The sequence below is a fragment of the Eretmochelys imbricata genome, chromosome 6 (genome assembly GCF_965152235.1).
Source record: "Eretmochelys imbricata isolate rEreImb1 chromosome 6, rEreImb1.hap1, whole genome shotgun sequence".
NCBI lineage: Eukaryota > Metazoa > Chordata > Testudines > Cheloniidae > Eretmochelys > Eretmochelys imbricata.
The window spans coordinates 91,164,483-91,183,851 of NC_135577.1; the positions used below are offsets into that span (position 1 = coordinate 91,164,483).

Here is a 19,369-nt window from a genome sequence, read left to right on the forward strand (position 1 = left end):
CATCCACCAGAGGGGAGCCAGTGTTTCGGAAGTCATGGGCTGTTACACCTGTATATTTTTGAAGTGGACTTGCTTCTCTTTCCATGTGGTTCTCTGTTGCCTGCAGACATACTGGACTCCCAGCCATGCCTGGGCCTGCTCAGCTGGAAGTTGGCCAGATTCTTCAGGAGGAATCTGAAAAATGCAACTAACTCATGTTCCCTAATTAGGCCAACTTCTCCAGTGTGAGCCCCAGCATCATATGACCTGGTGCTCCCCAAGGCCCTGTACTGCCTCTCTCCCACTCCCCCTGGAACCCCAAGTGGCCAGCCAGCAGGGCAGTTATTTTCAGCCCGCTGAGGTTCTCTTTTGGCCTTTCAATGACATCTTCCTTCGTTCTCACCAAAATAGCTCTTCTAATCAGCCACGTTCCCCAGCCTTTTTTGTAGCATCCTCCCTGTTCAACTGGCCTAGCTGTTGAGTTGCTCAGCAGCTCCCTGGGTGGGGAGAAGGGACAGACACTGAGCATCCCATGGGAAATAGTTTTATTAAAAGATTTTTTTCCACACATTTATTTCATGCTTTGAATGCTTCCATCCTAAGCCCACTAAAAGAGCTGATGGAGGGGTATAGCTGGATGTGAACATTTGCTACCAGTACATAGCCCTAGGGAGGAGCAAGCTGATAAAGGGACCTTTCTGTATATAGCCAGGATGGGTAGGAGGGGCATTGCTGTGTAGCCTTGGGGTGAGGAGGGACGTTGTTCTGTAACCCCAGGGTTGGAAAAGATAAGCCCTTGAGGGGAGTGCATTGATGTATAGATGTGGGGGGAGAGGGAAGGATATAAGCCATAGGAGGGCAGGGCAGGGTGCCATATGCTTCAATATGTGTACTTTATTGAAAGGACAGAAACATGGTCCTGATTTATGTAGCTGGATATGACACTGTTTTATGGCATGAAATCCTGACAACTGTTGTACAGCATGGGCTGCTGTGGCTTATCCCCTTTGTGAGGTTGTATAGAACTTTTGGGGCCCTAAATTAGTTCCTTGCCATCTTGATGCACCTCTGACCCAGTTTTCCTAGTAAAGGGAAGTAAGCAGCTACTAGGACAAAAGGGTCCTGGAGAAGTGAAGACCCAGTCCTCCAGGGATTTAGGATACCCCGGGAACTCCTGGGAGACTGAATTGCTAAAGGCAGCTTTACTTCTTTCTAACAAAGGCCTTCTAAAGAGAGGGAGGCCCCTAGGGGGTCTGGTAATGGGGACCACTCTCCATTATCCTAGGAAGCTAGGGGAGTTGGTTTGGGCAGACCAAGGAATCAGGCCTTCCCCATGTCTTATTCTGCGTGGTGGCTGTACAGACTGGTTTATTTGTGTGGCTGCCCAGGGGCACTGGGGCTCTTTGAGTCAGAATTCTTTTGTTTGGTGATAATTAAAACTAATTCATGAGCCCTCTCCAAGGAGGCAGCTTTTCTTAGCTGTAGAGGAGCCTCGGGTAACTTATTGTGGAGACTGAAACTGAAGCCTGGTCCTTCTTTCTCTCCACTCTGTGGTGGTTGTTAAATGAAAACAAGGCATCTACATACAATCCCCCCTGCCACCAGACCTCCACCCCCAAAGCTATTGCCTGTGGCAGGGAGTTGGGCCTTGTGCTTCTATCGGATGTTGGTTAGGAGGTATGAGATACATGGGATGGACCATCATGGCCTCTCAGGTTGGGATTGAGGTCCATGTGCCCTCTGACACACACTGTCGTTGTCGTCTGAGTTCATATTTCCTGCTGATGGCTCCCAAGAGGTGTTGTGATGATGAAGGAAAATGAATCAACATTTCACAATCTCTTCTGAGAATCTGTTTATGGAAAGGACACAATGCATCCATAACCTGGCTCTGTAACACTAATAATCTTCTGAAAGGTTTGCCTGCTCAAGTTCCAAAGAGAGGCAGTTGAGGTGCTTCTAGCATCCACACAGCTCCTTTACCTCTGCAGCTGTAGAGGCACAAGTTAATAGGAGTCTGGAAACCCCCCCAGTGGTGTAGGGAGCAGAGCAGAAGCCACCCTAGAATTACTGCTATCTGACAAGGAAGAGGAACTAACTGAGAATAGTAGGAAGGAGCTAGTGACCATTAGTTGTTTGAATTCAGCATAGTGAGGAATAGGGGTTCACAGCCCCTAGCAAGGTATGACTAATAGGATTCAGGTAATTATGGGGGGCAGTGAGCAACATGTAATACATTGTATTTAAACTCTACCCATGAGGAAGGAGGTCTGGGGAATCCTTGAAAGGCACAATCACAAAGACACAGCAGACTGAATCCCTGTAGGGAAAAAAAAAATTAAAGGACCAAGCCACGACCAATGTGCAAGGGACATTTTCTAGGGACTGAAGGTAAGAAAGCTTCTGGAACTGGGTATCTGACCAAGAATATATAATTTAGTTAAAACCTGGAAAGAGCTAAGGGCATCAAGAAAACCAAAGTAGGCTATGTCCGTACTAGAAACGCTGTGGCAGCACAGCTGCAGCTGCGCCACTATAGCGTAGATGCTTTGTACAGCAATGAAAGGAGTTCTTCTGTCACTGTAGTAAATCCCCCTGTCCAAGAGGCAGTAGCTGGGTCAATGGAAAAATTCTCCTGTTGACCTAACAGTGTCTACACCAGGACTTAGGTCAGCTTAATTATGTTGCACAGGGTGTGAAATTTTTTTGTAGACCTGGACGATGTATTTAAACTGACCTAACCTTTGTAGTGTAGATCAGCCCCTAATTAATGCAGCTAAAGAGAATAAAGTATTTTATAAACATGCAAAGAAATGGGAAGAGCTACACTAGAAAGTTGTCCACCAATAAACCAGGGTGACACCCATTGAGAACTGCTGGGTGCTCATCATTTTGAAAGTCCATTCACTTATTTAGGCACCTAACTAAGGGGCACAGAGGTCTTGACCATTTTTGGTCATTAAAAATCCTACAGCCCACTTCATAAAAATTGGGGTATCTAGTTGGAATTTGGCCACTACACCAGAACTGTATCCCTAAATTCTATGTGAAGTTTCAACTGTACATTACATTCATTTTAGTTTTGTCTTGAATTCTTATTTAGGGCTACTTGGGGCAGCCACATCTACCTCAGAAGTGGCTGTATTTTGGTGATGTGTGACATGATGCTTGCATCTTAATTTGTAGAACACTGAAATTTTTGGATAAATGATGCTATATAATTAATTATTGCAACAAGGGATGTGGTAGATTCACCCTTACTGGAAAATTTTTAATCAAGATTAGATTTTTTTTTCTAAAATATATGAATATTTCAATTAGGCATTAATTCATAGAAGTCCTATGGCCTGAGTTATACTGGAGGTCAGACTAGATAATCACAGTGGTCCCTTCTGGTCTTAAAACCTATGAATAAATGCAAATTACTATTTTTAAAAATGTATATGGTACACTAACCTAGCTATGGTACTTTACAGGCAAAGAGACAAAGATAAAGCCAATGATCCTCAACTCATTCTTGGCCTGGCCATCATTGTGACTGAATATTCCTTGTAGGTAATCCTGAAAGAATTACTGGTCTTATTGCAACAGGAATACAAGGGCTGTTGGAATAGTGGAGGGTTAGTGTTCTGGACATTAAGAGCCACATGGTCTGTGTGCTCAGTGGAGAGAGGATGTAAAGTGGGTGAGGCAGTGGGGTTAAACCCCAGTTACACTGTGAAGTCATGTCTTGGTCATAGACCAGGGCACGTTTTCAGAGGTACCTTCTAATGTTGGGTGCCTGAGCTGAAGCAACCTTGAACCTGAATGTTGACCTTGATAGTTTGTGATTAAACCCTAAGTACTCTGGGAAATGCGATCTAGGGCAGAGGCTGGAGGTATTGGGTCCTCCCTCGGTTCTGTCCACTGGACTATTTGGCAGCATTCATGTAACTCATCAGATCCATGAGGTGTTTTTGAATGTGACTGTGCTGGGGCTGTATGTCTGGGGGACATGGGCTCTAGGCTGTCTGTGGGATTGTGTAGAACTGTGGAGGGATCTGAGCGGGGTGGGGGGGGGGTCAGGGTTGCATGTGTGGGGAGGGACAGTTGTGTGAGGAGATGTAGGGGTGGGGTGTGTGTAGGGTTTTTTGTATGTACACGCACGCCCATATGTGGTGTGGTTTTTCCCCTTTTTTTCTGGGCTCGGGAGCACACAAATAATCTAAATTCAAAATGCTCCTTTTTTGGCACTGCAGCCTCTTCTGTAGTTTGGCATCTTAAGAATCTGGGGGAATCGTGTAAAGATCAGAAAACTCCATTCACTTGGGGCCCTGAAGGCTTTGCATTCTGTGACATGGTCATTCCAGTCGACTGAGCTCTGTCCCCTGCGGATGAACCCATATAAGGAGGCCATTTCCTGCATTTCACGTTCCCTGCCTGTCCCTCTGCCCTCCCGCGCTCCCTTTGCTAAAGAAAGCCAATATTTTGGGACTGCGGCTCCCAGCTCATTTCTGTTCCCTGTTTATTTTTGGAGACTGCCTATTTTTGCTCCTCCTGAGGAGCTATGCAGGGTCATGCCCCATCCTTACAGCAGGCAGCAGTTGCCCTTGGCAGGCTGTGTCCATTTCCCACACTCTCAAACAATACTTCTGTTTCTAGAAACAAACAGAGGAGACCCTCTGCCTCAGGGTTACCACCAGCCTTTCCTCATTGAGAAGCAAGAGACCCTTGGCCGGCCTTGTCTCAGAGTTATCCTCTTCCCCCACCCCTCACTCTGAGACCAGGAAATCTTCAGTATTCACTCATCTCTTCCCCTTTCTGAACTAAAGTTCACTACCCCTGCCTAAGGGTTGAAGCTCCCTTAGGGTTACTGTGTCGCTCTCCACATTTGGTGCTGTAGTCTTACGACTCTTTCTAGCCCACCTGCTTTTTCTGGACAGCGTCCTTTGGTGCTATGAAAATCTGAAATTGTTTGCCCTGCCCCATCTCTCACATTACTGTGTGTCATGCAAACTGCTAAGGTCTCTGCCATATCAGGTACTTCAGTATCCTGGGAGAGGGGATTTGAGCCCAAAGCTGCAGGGGGCATGGGCTGGACACGCAGAACAGCAGTCTACTGGCTCCCCTTATGGTATCAGAAATTCTTATCCCAATCCCTGAGCCATGTCCCCACCTGCCTATTGCCATGGCCACAAGGGACATCATAGGAAGGAGCAAGATAATAGGAATAATTATCTTCTAAAAGTCCAATTCAGTCTCCTAATGTGCCTGTGTCTTGTCCTGTCTGTCTGCCTGTCTTGAAGAGAGAGCTCCTTGGGCGTAGGGAGTGTGTTAATTTGTTGTGCACTTATGATATGAAACAAAAATGTGTGCAGTTTAACAATACTAAACTGCAGATGCACCTTCCTGGAGAGGGCAGTACCCACATGCTGGACTGCCACCATACCCAGCATGTTTTGGCTAGGCAGCATCTGAGCCTTGTGTATGTGAACCTGAGACTCAGCTCGGTCCCTGGATAGAGTGATGCATCCTGTTATCTCAGACACTTTAAACCTGCCTTGCAACATTGCTGTTCCTTTGTTTTGTAAAACTTTGTTAAAAACAGCACCTTGGTATTGGACTCAAACTTCTTGCCAGGTAATTCTCTGCAGAGGTCAATATGAGTGAACCGAGCGTGAGGTGGTCTGGTTGGAACTGCATATAACATATCCTCTTTCTTGTGTGTCTCTCTTATTCTTAAAGGGCCCCCCACCTAAACCCCCACGCCGGCAAGGAGGCTGGGCAGATGATCCTGTAATGGCACCTTCCAAGTGAGTACCAGCTTCTTTCTTTCTCGGGATGGGATGGGGCACCAAATTGCCCCAAATTTCCTGGTGCCTATGCAGCTGCATGCTGTTCCAGCGGCCAGCCTGCTCCCACAGCTGGCTGAGTTGGCCAGGAAAGCTGCCCCCGCCCCTGCTCTGCCCCCACTCCACTCTTTCCCCTGAGCTACGTTTCCCCCCTGGCCCCTAAAGACCTTGGGCGCAGCGCGCGCATACACACACCCCTTGCGTAGGGGGCTGTGTAGGGCACCACAATGTCTAGGGACAGCCCTGGGCTTAGGCATAAATTCATTGAACATCACCTTTTAGGGCTTGCTGTCACAACCACTAGGGTGATCTTCCTGAACCTCGTATGCTGCCTCTGTCTCTAATGCTATTGTGAGCCAGCCCTCCAGACCACCCAACCCAGAGTATCCATCCTGCTGGGGGCAGCTGACTGACTCTCCTTACGTGCTTCTCTGCTCAGGCCTCCAGATCTCTGTGAAACCAGTGACAGCATATCCCTTGCCAGCTGCAGTAATTGGGAAGGGGTGTGGAGGTGGGTTTAGGAGCATGTCCAGGAGAATACTCTTCCTGGCTGAGCTCTTTTCACCATTGGTGAATGGTGGAGTCCCACTGGCAGCCAGGACATTCCACAGAAGGAATCAGGATTTTGTGTCCAGCCTTGGTGGAAAGTGAAAGGGATCAGTGTTTGTGTAAAAAGAAAAGGAGTACTTGTGGCACCTTAGAGAGTAACCAATTTGTTTGAGCATAAGCTTTTGTGAGCTACAGCTCACTTCATTGGATGCATACTGTGGAAAATACAGAAGATGTTGTGTTTGGTTGGGTGAATGTAATATCTAGGAAGAAGCCCTTATGGAGGGATCCCACATTGCTGGAGGTGGTCAGGGACAGGATTCAGGGAAGAGAGAAATCGGGGAAGGAGGTGGGACTCAGTACAGCTGGAGACTCCAGGATGGAAGATCTAGGGAATCTAGAGGAAAGGGGAGATCAGGACATGCCAAGAGACGGAGGATCTGGACTAAGGGCAGGTGGAGCTGAGAGGTGAAAACTTCAGGCTACTCACCAAAGGCTGTAAAGTTAACTGGGCTCTGCCTCACCTATTGATGGACCTAAAGAGTGGGAAGACGCCTCTTGTTTTAGGCTCAGGTAGGATGTGGGGGAGTTGCTTATATTTCTCAGCGCACACCTGAGTGTATCTCCTGGCTTGGTCACCTAACTCTGGGGGCTCTCCAATTTGTGAAAGGACTACATATGCCTCTTTCAGAAGTATGCTGGGTTCACAGGGCCCTGAGGACAGGATGGAGCATTCAAGGATCCCCTTGGCAGGTCCTATATGGCAAAGGTCACTCAAGGCCTACCTGGACCAAATGAATTAGGTGGCCCTTCACCCAACAGTGAGCCTACCTGGAAAAAGTAAGTTTCTGGGGAAGTTACTGCTTGTTCTTTAGAAGAACATATTGAGGTGGATCTTCTGGGTTCTGTAGTTTGGGGGAGAGCAGAAGAAAAGTGCACAGCCTGAACCCACCAACTCAGAGGAGTGGGGTTCAGGACACACCTGTATTATTATTTCTCTAGCATCCTGAAGTATGCTGGGCACTTCAAAGATTTGATATGGCGGGTTCTTGGCCAGGGAAGCTTCCAATCAAATTAGACACAAATCTGACAAAGGAGCAGGAGAGAAGATCAAGGGGAATGGCCCATCTCTGTGGGAGACCTGGTTCGCTTGGCATCTCAGGCACCTTCTGGCTTGAGTAACACTCCAAGACTCAGTGGAAGTGGCCACTTGATGCAAGCTGTTATTGACTGGCATTAAGGGCCACAGAAGAAATTTTTATGACCATGTCAGTTTTAGGGGGGTTATTCTGATTTTTAAAAAATTAAAGATGGGAAAGGAGGAGTCTGGATAATCCCTTGTTGTCATTTGTCTTTTCTTTGTGACTCCAGCTGCAGATTCTTCAAACACTGATTTCTCCTTCCCTTCCTTCCAAGATGCCAGTGCTACTAGGGCTGTTTCTCTAGCATATCTCATACTAAATTTTGCTTGTGAAGTGTCTGAGTCATAGGCTGATGTCACACATGTTGCTGCAGCTGGATTGTTTCTATTTTCCCAAGGCTTATCTATGCACCGCTTTTATACCAATTTGACTGACTATACTGGTTTGGAAGGCCGTCTAGTTAAATCAGTACAACACGGTTTTCCCCCACCTCCTCCCCCACTGTGTGTTTGCAGTTACACTGTTATCAATGTGCTTACGTTGGTATAGCTACTGCCAGTATTATCACTGATACCAGTTTAACTGTGCCCATGCTAGGAGACTGCATCCTTTACATATATTGGTTTCTAAACTGGTGGAGTTAAATCAGTGCAAAACCAGCATGTAGACAAACCTTCAATGACTTTTACTTAGGAAGGGAAGGTTGGAGATGGGGCTGTAATTAGATTTTTCTCTGTCATGTGCAGGTGTATTGCAGATCAGCTAGTATATGCATCTATTTATGTAATGGCCTTGTAGTTCTTATTCTGTCCCCTTATGCAGCCTCACCTCTTCGTTCCAGTTCTGACTACGTTGTCTGTTGCACGGGTAGTCTTGTTGATTTATCTGCCATGGCACTTAGACGACTTTCCTGCTCCATTACTAGTTTCCAGAGCCTGTCAGTGTGAGCAGGTCACTTGAAATTGTCCTTCCAATGTGTGTCACCTAGCAGTTGTCATGGTAGAATTTCATCTACCATTTTGTTTTCCATTGTTCCTAGTTTTGCTGGACCCTTCTGGAGCCCCTCACAACCCTCCCTGGTCTTGTCTCACCTGGATAACCTGTGTCATTAGCATATATCCCACTGTACTCTTGGCTCTATCTGCCAGATCATTTCTACCTCAATCTGTTGCAAGTTGGGGGTAGGTAGCCTCTGGTTCTCTCCATACTCTATTTTATTTTAAAAATACTTTGCATGAATAGGGCCTTTCATCACAAAGGTTCCAAAAGCATCTACAAATCTGTCACTTAATTTCTAGAAGCCACCAAAGTGGCACATTTTACAAATAAGGTTACAAAGAATCAGGCATGATGAAAAGGTTAATTAGAACTCTCAGTAGCCCCGTGAAATAGCTATTTTTATTAGTAGCCGCTCTTTTATAGATGTGGAAGCTGAGACAAAGAGGTTAAGTGGCAGAGCTGGGACTCTGCTATAACCATTATAACACTCCTCACTACTATTTGGCATCATCTATTTTTCTTCCAGTGGGGTGTCCCTGAAGTTGAACTTCCTCTATTATCTGAAGAGAGAAAGGGAAGACACAGTTTTTCTTAGTGTCAGCCCCAGTGCTGCTTATTCCAGCCCTAGCACTCTGGTGATGGGGACTATATAAGTACCTAGCTAGATACTTGGGGCCTAATACTCTGCTATACAAATTAATAGTAATAACATAATCATTGTTTTGTTGTGAATCTGCTCTTCAACCAGCAGAGGGAACCCAAGCTCTGCTATGAGAGCTGTGCTGATGCCTTTGATGGCATCATTGCTGACATTCCTGAAAAACAGTAAATGGTTTATTGCCGTGTTGGCTCATGCGTCCTAAGAAGCAAAGAGGGGGAAAGTGTTTACCAATGGGAAAAGTCCAGGCTTCAGGCAAAGAGAATTTGTTTTTGAGCATCCATAAGGATTTTATAAGTGGAAGTATTTAAAAAAAAACCAAAACAACTTGCCAGCGTCCCTTTCAATCAAATAGCTGCTGTCCTCACCGAAGACATTTTCTTTAGCGTCTCTTCCATATCTATCTCTGCTAGTGTCTGATTCTGTCCTTGCTTTGCTGTAAGGACATTTGCATGAAACCTGGGTCTGTTTCCCTTCATTCTCATCAGCCCTTGTGGTTTAGTTCCCACAATCCTCTCCTCAGCATCTAGTGTTGTGTTTGAACAAATACAGCCACTTCAAGGTGCCTTCGCAAGCAGCTTTCATCAGGAAGTCACCCACAATGTGTGCACACATGAATCTGCTGTGTCCTGGTGGACACGGAGGGTCCATGATGGTGGCATATTGGGAACAGGCGGCCTTAGGAATAACTGAAGCTGCTTCCTTTGGAAAAATGGTGGCGTGTCCTGGAGAGTAGGTGTGGGCAGGGTATGCCCTGGAGCATGGATATGTTGAAATGTCCTGAGGCAGGATGGCAATATAATGCCCTGGAGAGTGCATGTGATAGCAGGGAAGCATTGGTGGACATCTGAGAGAGTAGGGGCAGGTGGGATGCACCCAAGAGCATTGCAGTGATGGTGGCATGACCTGGGTGGAGAAGTTGTTTGGGGCTCTGGAGGGTGGGGAGTGGCAGCACTGGGCCGCAGAGCTGGAGGAATGTGATTTATGGGATTAAGGACTTGAATGAATTGAGGGCTCTGGAGATGAGTAAAGTTAAAGCCGCCTGTTACAAGAAGATGGGACTTAAAATACGCTCTCTTGTCTGTGTGAAATAGCCCTTGAGAGCAACTGGTTTATAGAACCTCTGGCCATCCCTTTCCAGCAAGTGGGAATAGTGAAGTGTCTGTGAGATTCTGCATCTGCGCATGGCAAGGCGGGAGGGCGTGTCATTTCTTCCACCCTCTATTCTCAATGCAGTGTTGCTGAAATAAATCTAAGCATGTGCTTCCCTGTGGTGCTGCCATGTTAGGAGCTGAGTAAGGCTCCTGGTTGTGGGGAAGCCTGTAGCAGGGTTCTGTTGCCGTGTCTTACTGCCACCTGTAGCTGTTCTCAGCAGCGTGGCGAGAGCAGGCAGAGGAGAGCAAGGTGGCTGAGCAAGGGAGTGGAACTTGGAAGGAGAAGGAAGGAAAGGAAGTCTGATTAAGTTTTGTCTTGAAGTGTCTGTTTTTGGGTTTGTCCCTGCATTGATCTGCAAGGGAATGAGGCAAGTAATGGCCCCTTGGGGACCTTCAGGACTTTCCTCTCAATGTCAGCCGTCATTTTCAATCACTCTCTCCCTCCCAGCCATTAATTTTGGCCCAGGATCATGGGGACTTGTCCATCTATCACTCCTAATTGACACTAAATGATCTGTCAGTTTATTGATGAACGGCAGGAGTGGAATTGTCACAATATATTTTACTTTCTAACAACTCCTCCTGACAATTTTACCTTGTCCATCTCACTCTCCTCACATAAATCTCCATTGGCCTCTCGTTCTTTCTCTTAGGCTGTTCTGGTGCCAGCCGCCTCCATGCCATCGGCACGTGTCAAGGACATAAAGATGGTGATAGAGCTGTGGTGTGCAGGCCCAGGGTGTGTGTTAGGATTTTTTCTTTTTTTTTAAATAGGCTGTTATGTTCCGGGAATGCTAACTGGTTCCCGTCCTCTTGTCCCTCCATAGTGCTCTCCTTGCCTCTACCAACTGGTGGTTATGTTCAGCCCCAGTAAAAGGCAAAAAAAACAATGGGCAGAAGAGTCACCATAAGAGACGCACAGCAGGGCAGTAGCAAGAGGTGAGAGAAATATTTCCCATTTTAATCCAGCACAGTTCTTGGTTACAGTGGGCTTGCCTGTGAAGGGGTGATAATTGGACTTTTGCCCTTTCCTGCTTCTTTGCAATGGGCATTGCTGGCCTGAAATGGGGTGCGGGGTATTTTTTTTTTTTAAGTGGTGTTTTCTGTTTGTTCTTTGTTAGACAGGTAGGTCTTCTCTAACCTTTTTTTCGTGATGGACACTCTGCTTGACTAGAGAACCAGTGGGATTATGGTATTGCCTGGTGGAGCTGAGAAGGGAGTATCTGCAAAAGATCGAGCATCCTAGTCTCCTCAATGGGGGCAAAGAAAGTGTGGGTGCGCGTGCTCTCTCTCGTTCTCTGTTCCTCCAAGGAGTTCTCCAGCAAAACTAGGGGACACAAAGACCAGACTTGATGTTCCCGATGTAACCTCCCTGTAGCCCGCTGCTTCCTACAGCTCTCATTGGCTGGGAAGGGCAAACTGCGGCCAATGGGAGCTGCGGACAGTCAACGTAAACAAAATGTCCTGCAGCATGCCAGCGGATTACCCTGATGGGCCACGTGCCGAAGGTTGCCAACCCCTGGCCTAGGGCGAGGCAGCAGCATATGTGCTCAGAGGCAGAAACACAGGTGCCTAGGGAACTTCTACTGCAAAACTGTACGTGCTGAGTGAGTTCAGGCGCCTACAGGTTAGGCAGCAGCTGAACGGGGCTTTTGTGGATCACAAGGATGCCTAAAATAGGACTTAGGCACCTCAACCCCAGATTTAGGCACTTAAGTACCTTTGAGGATCTGGGCTTATGTCTTTTGAGCCAGACAATCTGTGCTAGGACAAACATGTTTTCAGTATTTTGATATGGATGCAGAGAGGCAGAACGCTGGCCAGTTTAATTAGAATTCTTCAAATGTAACCCTTCTCTGTTCTTCCTGTGATGAATCCACTCTCTCAAAATAAAATGTATTTATGAAAATCACATCTTCCCCTTTTCTTTTTTTTTAAATTCTTTTAGCAAGAGGGCAGCTTGAAGCAGTTTTGGTTGGAGGTGATTCATAAAAAGGAAGTGGCTTAGATGTGCCAGGAAATATGTTAATATGCAGACTGAACCCTCCCTCCAAGTCTGCAAATGGTCCTGCCCGTGCGTGCGCAAACGCACCTGCCCTTGTACCTCTCCAGTGGTGAAAGTCAGGTGGAAAAATAAACTATCTGGCAGCCTTCTGCTCTCCCAGTCTTTTTTTGTTCGTTTGGGAGGCATGCATTCTGGAAAACTTCCTCTCTCTCTCAGGGCTATGAGGACTGCAGCACCACCTGCGGAGAGACTTGGTGCAGTCTGATCTGTCTGTTTCTGCAAGATAGCTGGTCCTCCCCAATAACAGTGTTATTTCTGAAAGTAGCTCCTCTCTGAGAGAAAGGTGCCACGTGTTCATGGAGATGTATCTGATATGGTGCCATTGTAATGTTACTGTTCTCCAGGGAGGGAACTGAGCAAAGAAAAATCTAGTGTGGTTATTAGGGCAAGTCCCACAAGGAAAAGAGTAGCAGCCTCTTTAAAATTATGCTGGACAGAACCCTGGAGAATAGATGTAGGGAGCAGTCCTGCCCTGGCCAGGCGTCGAGGACCAGAGCTTTTCTGTCGGCGCTGTGTTGCTTGTGAGGGAGATCAGCATCTTATCTAACGTCCCTTTATGGTGGGATGCATGTCTCCTAGGTCTCTCCTTGCTTTCATCCCCCCATTGCAGCTAGATGTGCTCACTGGGAGCTTGGCTAGCATGATGCACAGCCTGAGATGACACTGCTAGGAGCTCTGCAAGTTGCACATCTGCCTCATCCAGATACTTGCCTTAGCTACATTCTCAGCCCAAGACTGGGCGTGGATGCAGCTACTCATAGGGTATGTCTACACTACAAAATTAGATTGAATTTATAGAAGTCGGGTTTTTAGAAATCGGTTTTATATATTCGAGTGTGTGTGTCCCCACAGAAAATGCTCTAAGTGCATTAACCTGGCGGAGTGCTTCCACAGTACTGAGGCTAGCGTCGACTTCCGGAGTGTTGCACTGTGGGTAGCTATCCCACAGTTCCCACAGCCTCCGCTGCCCATTGGAATTCTGGGTTGAGATCCCAATGCCTGATGGGGCTAAAACATTGTCACAGGTGGTTCTGGGTACATATTGTCAGGCCCCCGTTCCCTCCCTCTCTCCGTGAAAGCAAGGGCAGACAATCGTTTTGCGCCTTTTTTCCTGAGTTACCTGTGCAGACGCCATACCACGGCAAGCATGGAGCCCGCTCAGGTAACTGTCACCGTATATCTCCTGGGTGCTGGCAGACGTGGTACTGCATTGCTACATAGCAGCATCAACCCATTGCCTTGTGGCAGCAGACGGTACGGTATGACTGGTAGCTGTCATCGTCATGTCCGAGGTGCTCCTGGCCACGTCGACCAGGAGCGCCTGGCAGACATGTGTGCAGGGACTAAATTTGTAGTGACTTGACCAGGTCATTCTCTTTGGTCCTGCAGTCAGTCCTATTGAACCATCTTATGGTGAGCAGGCAGGTGATACGGATTGCTAGCAGTCCTACTGTACCATCTTCTGCCAGGCAGGCAAGAGATGAGGATGGCTGGCAGTCTTACTGCACCGTCTTCTGCCGAGCAGCCATGAGATGTGGATGGCTTGCAGTCCTTCTGCACTGTCTGCTGCCAGCCAAAGATGTAAAAGATAGATGGAGTGGATCAAAACAAGAAATAGACCAGATTTGTTTTGTATTCATTTGCTTTCCCCTCTCCCCCGTCTAGGGGACTCATTCCTCTAGGTCACACTGCAGTCACTCAGAGAGAAGGTGCAGCAAGGTAAATCTAGCCATGTATCAATCAGAGGCCAGACCAACCTGCTTGTTCCAATAAGAACAATTACTTAGGTGCACCATTTCTTATTGGAACCCTCCGTGAAGACCTGCCTGAAATACTCATTGATGTAAAGCCACCCCCTTTGTTGATATTAATTCCCTGTAAGCCATGTCATCAGTCGACCCTCCCTCCGTCAGAGCAATGGCAGACAATTGTTCTGCGCCTTTTTTCTGTGTGGATGCCATACCAAGGCAAGCATGGAGGCCGCTCAGCTCACTTTGGCAATTAGGAGCACATTAAACACCGCACGCATTATCCAGCAGTATATGCAGCACCACAACCTGGCAGAGCGATACCGGGCGAGGAGGTGACGTCAGTGCGGACACGTGAGTGATCAGGACATGGACACAGATTTCTCTGAAAGCATGGGCCCTGCCAATGCATGCATCATGGTGCTAATGGGGCAGGTTCATGCTGTGGAACGCCGATTCTGGGCTCGGGGAAACAAGCACAGACTGGTGGGACCGCATAGTGTTGCAGGTCTGGGACGATTCCCAGTGGCTGCGAAACTTTCGCATGCGTAAAGGCACTTTCATGGAACTTTGTGACTTGCTTTCCCCTGCCCTGAAGTGCATGAATACTAAGATGACAGCAGCCCTCACAGTTGAGAAGTGAGTGGCGATAGCCCTGTGGAAACTTGCAATGCCAGACAGCTACCGGTCAGTTGGGAATCAATTTGGAGTGGGCAAATCTACTGTGGGGCTGCTGTGATGCAAGTAGCCCACGCAATCAAAGATCTGCTGATATCAAGGGTAGTGACCCTGGGAAATGTGCAGGTCATAGTGGATGGCTTTGCTGCAATGGGATTCCCTAACTGTGGTGGGGCCATAGATGGAACCCATATCCCTATCTTGGCACCGGAGCACCAAGCCGGCAAGTACATAAACCGCAAGGGGTACTTTTCAATAGTGCTGCAAGCTCTGGTGGATCACAAGGGACGTTTCACCAACATCAACGTGGGATGGCCGGGAAAGGTACATGACGCTCTCATCTTCAGGAACTCTGGTCTGTTTCAAAAGCTGCAGGAAGGGACTTTATTCCCAGACCAGAAAATAACAGTTGGGGATGTTGAAATGCCTATAGTTATCCTTGGGGACCCAGCCTCCCCCTTATTGCCATGGCTCATGAAGCCGTACACAGGCAGCCTGGACAGTAGTCAGGAGCTGTTCAACTACAGGCTGAGCAAGTGCAGAATGGTGGTAGAATGTGCATTTGGATGTTTAAAGGCGCGCTGGCGCAGTTTACTGACTCGCTTAGACCTCAGCGAAACCAATATTCCCACTGTTATTACTGCTTGCTGTGTGCTCCACAATATCTGTGAGAGTAAGGGGGAGACGTTTATGGCGGGGTGGGAGGTTGAGGCAAATCGCCTGGCTGCTGGTTACGCGCAGCCAGACACCAGGGCAGTTAGAAGAGCACAGGAGGGCACGGTACTCATCAGAGAAGCTTTGAAAACCAGTTTCATGACTGGCCAGGCTACGGTGTGAAAGTTCTGTTTGTTTCTCCTTGATGATACCCCCTGCCCCTTGGTTCACTCTACTTCCCTGTAAGCTAACTACCCTCCCTTCCTCCCTTCGATCACCGCTTGCAGAGGCAATAAAGTCATTGTTGCTTCTCATTCATGCATTCTTTATTCATTCATCACACAAATAGGGGGATGACTACCAAGGTAGCCCAGGAGGGGTGGTCGAGGAGGGAAGGAAAATGCCACACAGCACTTTAAAAGTTTACAACTTTAAAATTTATTGAATGCCAGCCTTCTGTTTTTTGGGCAATCCTCTGTGGTGGAGTGGCTGGTTGGCCGGAGGCCCCCCCACCACGTTCTTGAGTGTCTGGGTGTGGAGGCTATGGAACTTGGGGAGGAGGGCGGTTGGTTACACAGGGGCTGTAGTGGCAGTCTGTGCTCCAGCTGCCTTGCTGCAGCTCAACCATACACTGGAGCATACTGGTTTGAATCCTGCCTCCTCTCATCACGCTGCCGCCACATTTGAGCTTCAGTCCTCTCTTCAGCCCACCAGTTACTCTCTTCAGCCCGCCACCTCTCTTCCCGGTCATTTTGTGCTTTCCTACACTCTGACATTATTTGCCTCAACACATTCGTCTGTGCTCTGTCAGTGTGGGAGGACAGCATGAGCTCAGAGAACATTTCATCACGAGTGTGTTTTTTTTTTCTATCTAATCTTCACTAGCCTCTGGGAAGGAGAAGATCCTGTGATCATTGAAACACATGCAGCTGGTGGAGGAAAAAAAAAGGGACAGCGGTATTTAAAAAGACACATTTTATAATACAGTGGCTACACTCTTTCAGGGTAAACCTTGCTGTTAACATTACATACATAGCACAAGTGCTTTTGTTACAAGGTCGCATTTTGCCTCCTCCCACCGCGTGGCTACCCCCTCAACCCTCCCCCCTCCCCATGGCTAACAGCGGGGAACGTTTCTGTTCAGCCACAGGCAAACAGCCCAGCAGGAACGGGCACCTCTGAATGTCCCCTGAAGAAAAGCACCCTATTTCAACCAGGTGACCATGAATGATATCTCACTCTCCGGAGGATAACACAGAGAGAGAAAGAACGGATGTTGTTTGAATGCCAGCAAACATACACTGCAATGCTTTGTTGTACAATGATTCCCAAGTACGTGTTACTGGCTTGGAGTGGTAAAGTGTCCTACCATGGAGGACGCAATAAGGCTGGCCTCCCCAGAAACCTTTTGCAAAGGCTTTGGGAGTGCATCCAGGAGAGCCGCGAATGCCAGGGCAAATTAATCCTTTCACATGCTTACTTTTAAACCATGTATAGTATTTTAAAAGGTACACTCACCGGAGGTCCCTTCTCCGCCTGCCAGGTCCAGGAGGCAGCCTTGGGTGGGTTCAGGGGTACTGGCTCCAGGTCCAGGGTGAGAAACAGTTCCTGGCTGTTGGGAAAAGCGGTTTCTCCGCTTGCTTGCTGTGAGCTATCTACAACCTCCTCCTCATCATCTTCTTCTTCTTCTTCGTCCCCAAAACCTGCTTCTGTGTTGCCTCCATCTCCATTGAAGGAGTCAAACAACACGGCTGGGGTTGTGGTGGCTGAACGCCCTAAAATGGCATGCAGCTCATCATAGAAGCGGCATGTTTGGGGCTCTGACCCGGAGCTACTGTTCGCCTCTCTGGTTTTCTGGTAGGCTTGCCTCAGCTCCTTAAGTTTCATGCGGCACTGCTTCGGATCCCTGTTGTGGCCTCTGTCCTTCATGCCCTAGGAGATTTTGACAAAGGTTTTGGCATTTCGAAAACTGAAACGGAGTTCTGATAGCACGGATTCCTCTCCCCATACAGCGATCAGATCCCGTACCTCCCGTTCAGTCCATGCTGGAGCTCTTTTGCGATTCTGGGACTCCATCATGGTCACCTCTGCTGATGAGCTCTACATGGTCACCTCTGCTGATGAGCTCTGCAGCTTGCCACGCTGGCCAAACAGGAAATGAGATTCAAAAGTTCATGGTTCTTTTCCTGTCTACCTGGCCAGTACATCTGAGTTGAGAGTGCTGTCCAGAGCGGTCACAATGGAGCACTCTGGGATAGCTCCCGGAGGCCAATACCATCGAATTGTGTCTACAGTACCCCAAATTCGACCCGGCAAGGCCAATTTAAGCGCTAATCCACTTGTCAGGGGTGGAGTAAGGAAATTGATTTTAAGAGCCCTTTAAGTCAAAATAAAGGGCTTCATCATGTGGACGGGTGCAGGTTTACATCGATTTAACGCTGCTAAATTCGACCTAAAGTCCTAGTGTAGACCAGGGCATAGTGGCATGTGGGGCTTCTAGATCTATCATCACCCTAAGACATGTCACAGCCTTTTTGTAAGCAAACAATGAGAGTAAGCAAGAGCACAAACAGGAGCCTCAAGCTAAGAGAGGTGCGTATCCTCTCCAGACAGGTTATGCTGCGTTTGATTTTGCATATGCTCTCTGTCACTCTGTCTCCATCTACCCTTCAGTAAGCAACAGCGTATTTCTCTTCTGTTGTTCCATGAGCCCTCTGCCTAGAGTTTCACCTTGAGCCTGACAGGGAATGTTATTGCAGATGTGGCCAGCAGGGGGCAAACTTTACACGGGAATAGGCACACCTTCCAGTGCAGCTTGAGTCTTGCCAGTGGTGTAGAGCCTGCCAGCATTTTGACAGGGCTGGCTCACTTGTTCAGATCTCCTTGGAGTGCTATAGACTATAGAGCATATGTGCAGGTAGAAGCTGAGTGCAGCATAAAGATGTGACATGAGTGGGGAGCAGTCTGGGGAGGGTTGTTTGCCAGGTCCCCAGTGGAGGAAGGGTTGGTCACCAGATATCTTGTTGCATAGGTGCTGTGATTTCCCTGCCCAGGAAGTGCTGTCCTATGGGGATGAGCGGAAGGGTCTGTGCTCTCAGTGCAGGAGGGGAGAAGGCAGAATTGATTTTTCCAACAAAAGTGCCTCTGAGCATCAGCCTTTCAGTGTAACTTCTGCTCTTACCCGCCTTCACAGCTATGTGCTTGAGACCCACAGAGGTTATAGCATAGGGGCAGTTTTGCCCCAGAGTGGAATGTTGATGTCTCTTCATCCCTGCTGCTAGCCGTTAGTGCTGGTTTCATGTTTAAGTGATGGGAGGACAGATCTATTGGACATTGAGGCAGCTGGGGCTCTGACACTGCACACGGCCCAAGCCTTGCAAAATAACCCAGGCAAACAAATCTGCACAGGCCCAAGCTCTGCCTGCCCACTCTTTCCTGTAAAGCTAGTGGAAACTTCCAACAAACCATATTTTACTTGCCCATCAACTATGTACCCTGTCCACCTGCCCCCAATCATCCCTAGCAGCCCTTGCCATCAATTTCAGATCCGTTTTTTCCTGAACAATGCCTTAGTATACCTGACGGGTCACCATAATCACTTCCTTTATTCTTACCTGGCTACCCCACCCTCCTGCCTCCCCATACTAGGGTTGCAATGTGTTCCTATGGTCCCTGTGTGCTGAGAGGTCGCAGGCTGACCTCTGGTGCTCAGCTGTAACTCAGGGACATGCTGTTCTGTGGCACAGAAGTGTAACGAGGGCCCTCCATGAGCTGTGGACATTAAAAGATTTCAAGGACATTTTCCCCCTATTCATCCCAGTTATGTCCCCTGCTAAAATAGGTTAACGGTGTCTAATTAACCACTGAACATTGTCATGCTGCATAAAGATAGCATCCTTGCTGTTCTCTGAG

The 19,369-nt window shown here is 47.9% G+C and overlaps 1 protein-coding gene across 1 annotated transcript in view; it reads left to right on the plus strand.

Moving 5' to 3' along the window:
• Window positions 1-19,369, plus strand: part of IFT43 (intraflagellar transport 43) — a 58,221-nt gene that overhangs the window by 10,403 nt on the left and 28,449 nt on the right. The window contains 3 exon segments of the mRNA XM_077820355.1: window positions 5,704-5,771; window positions 11,140-11,191; window positions 11,193-11,251. Coding sequence (XP_077676481.1) covers window positions 5,704-5,771; window positions 11,140-11,191; window positions 11,193-11,251 — 179 coding nt within the window.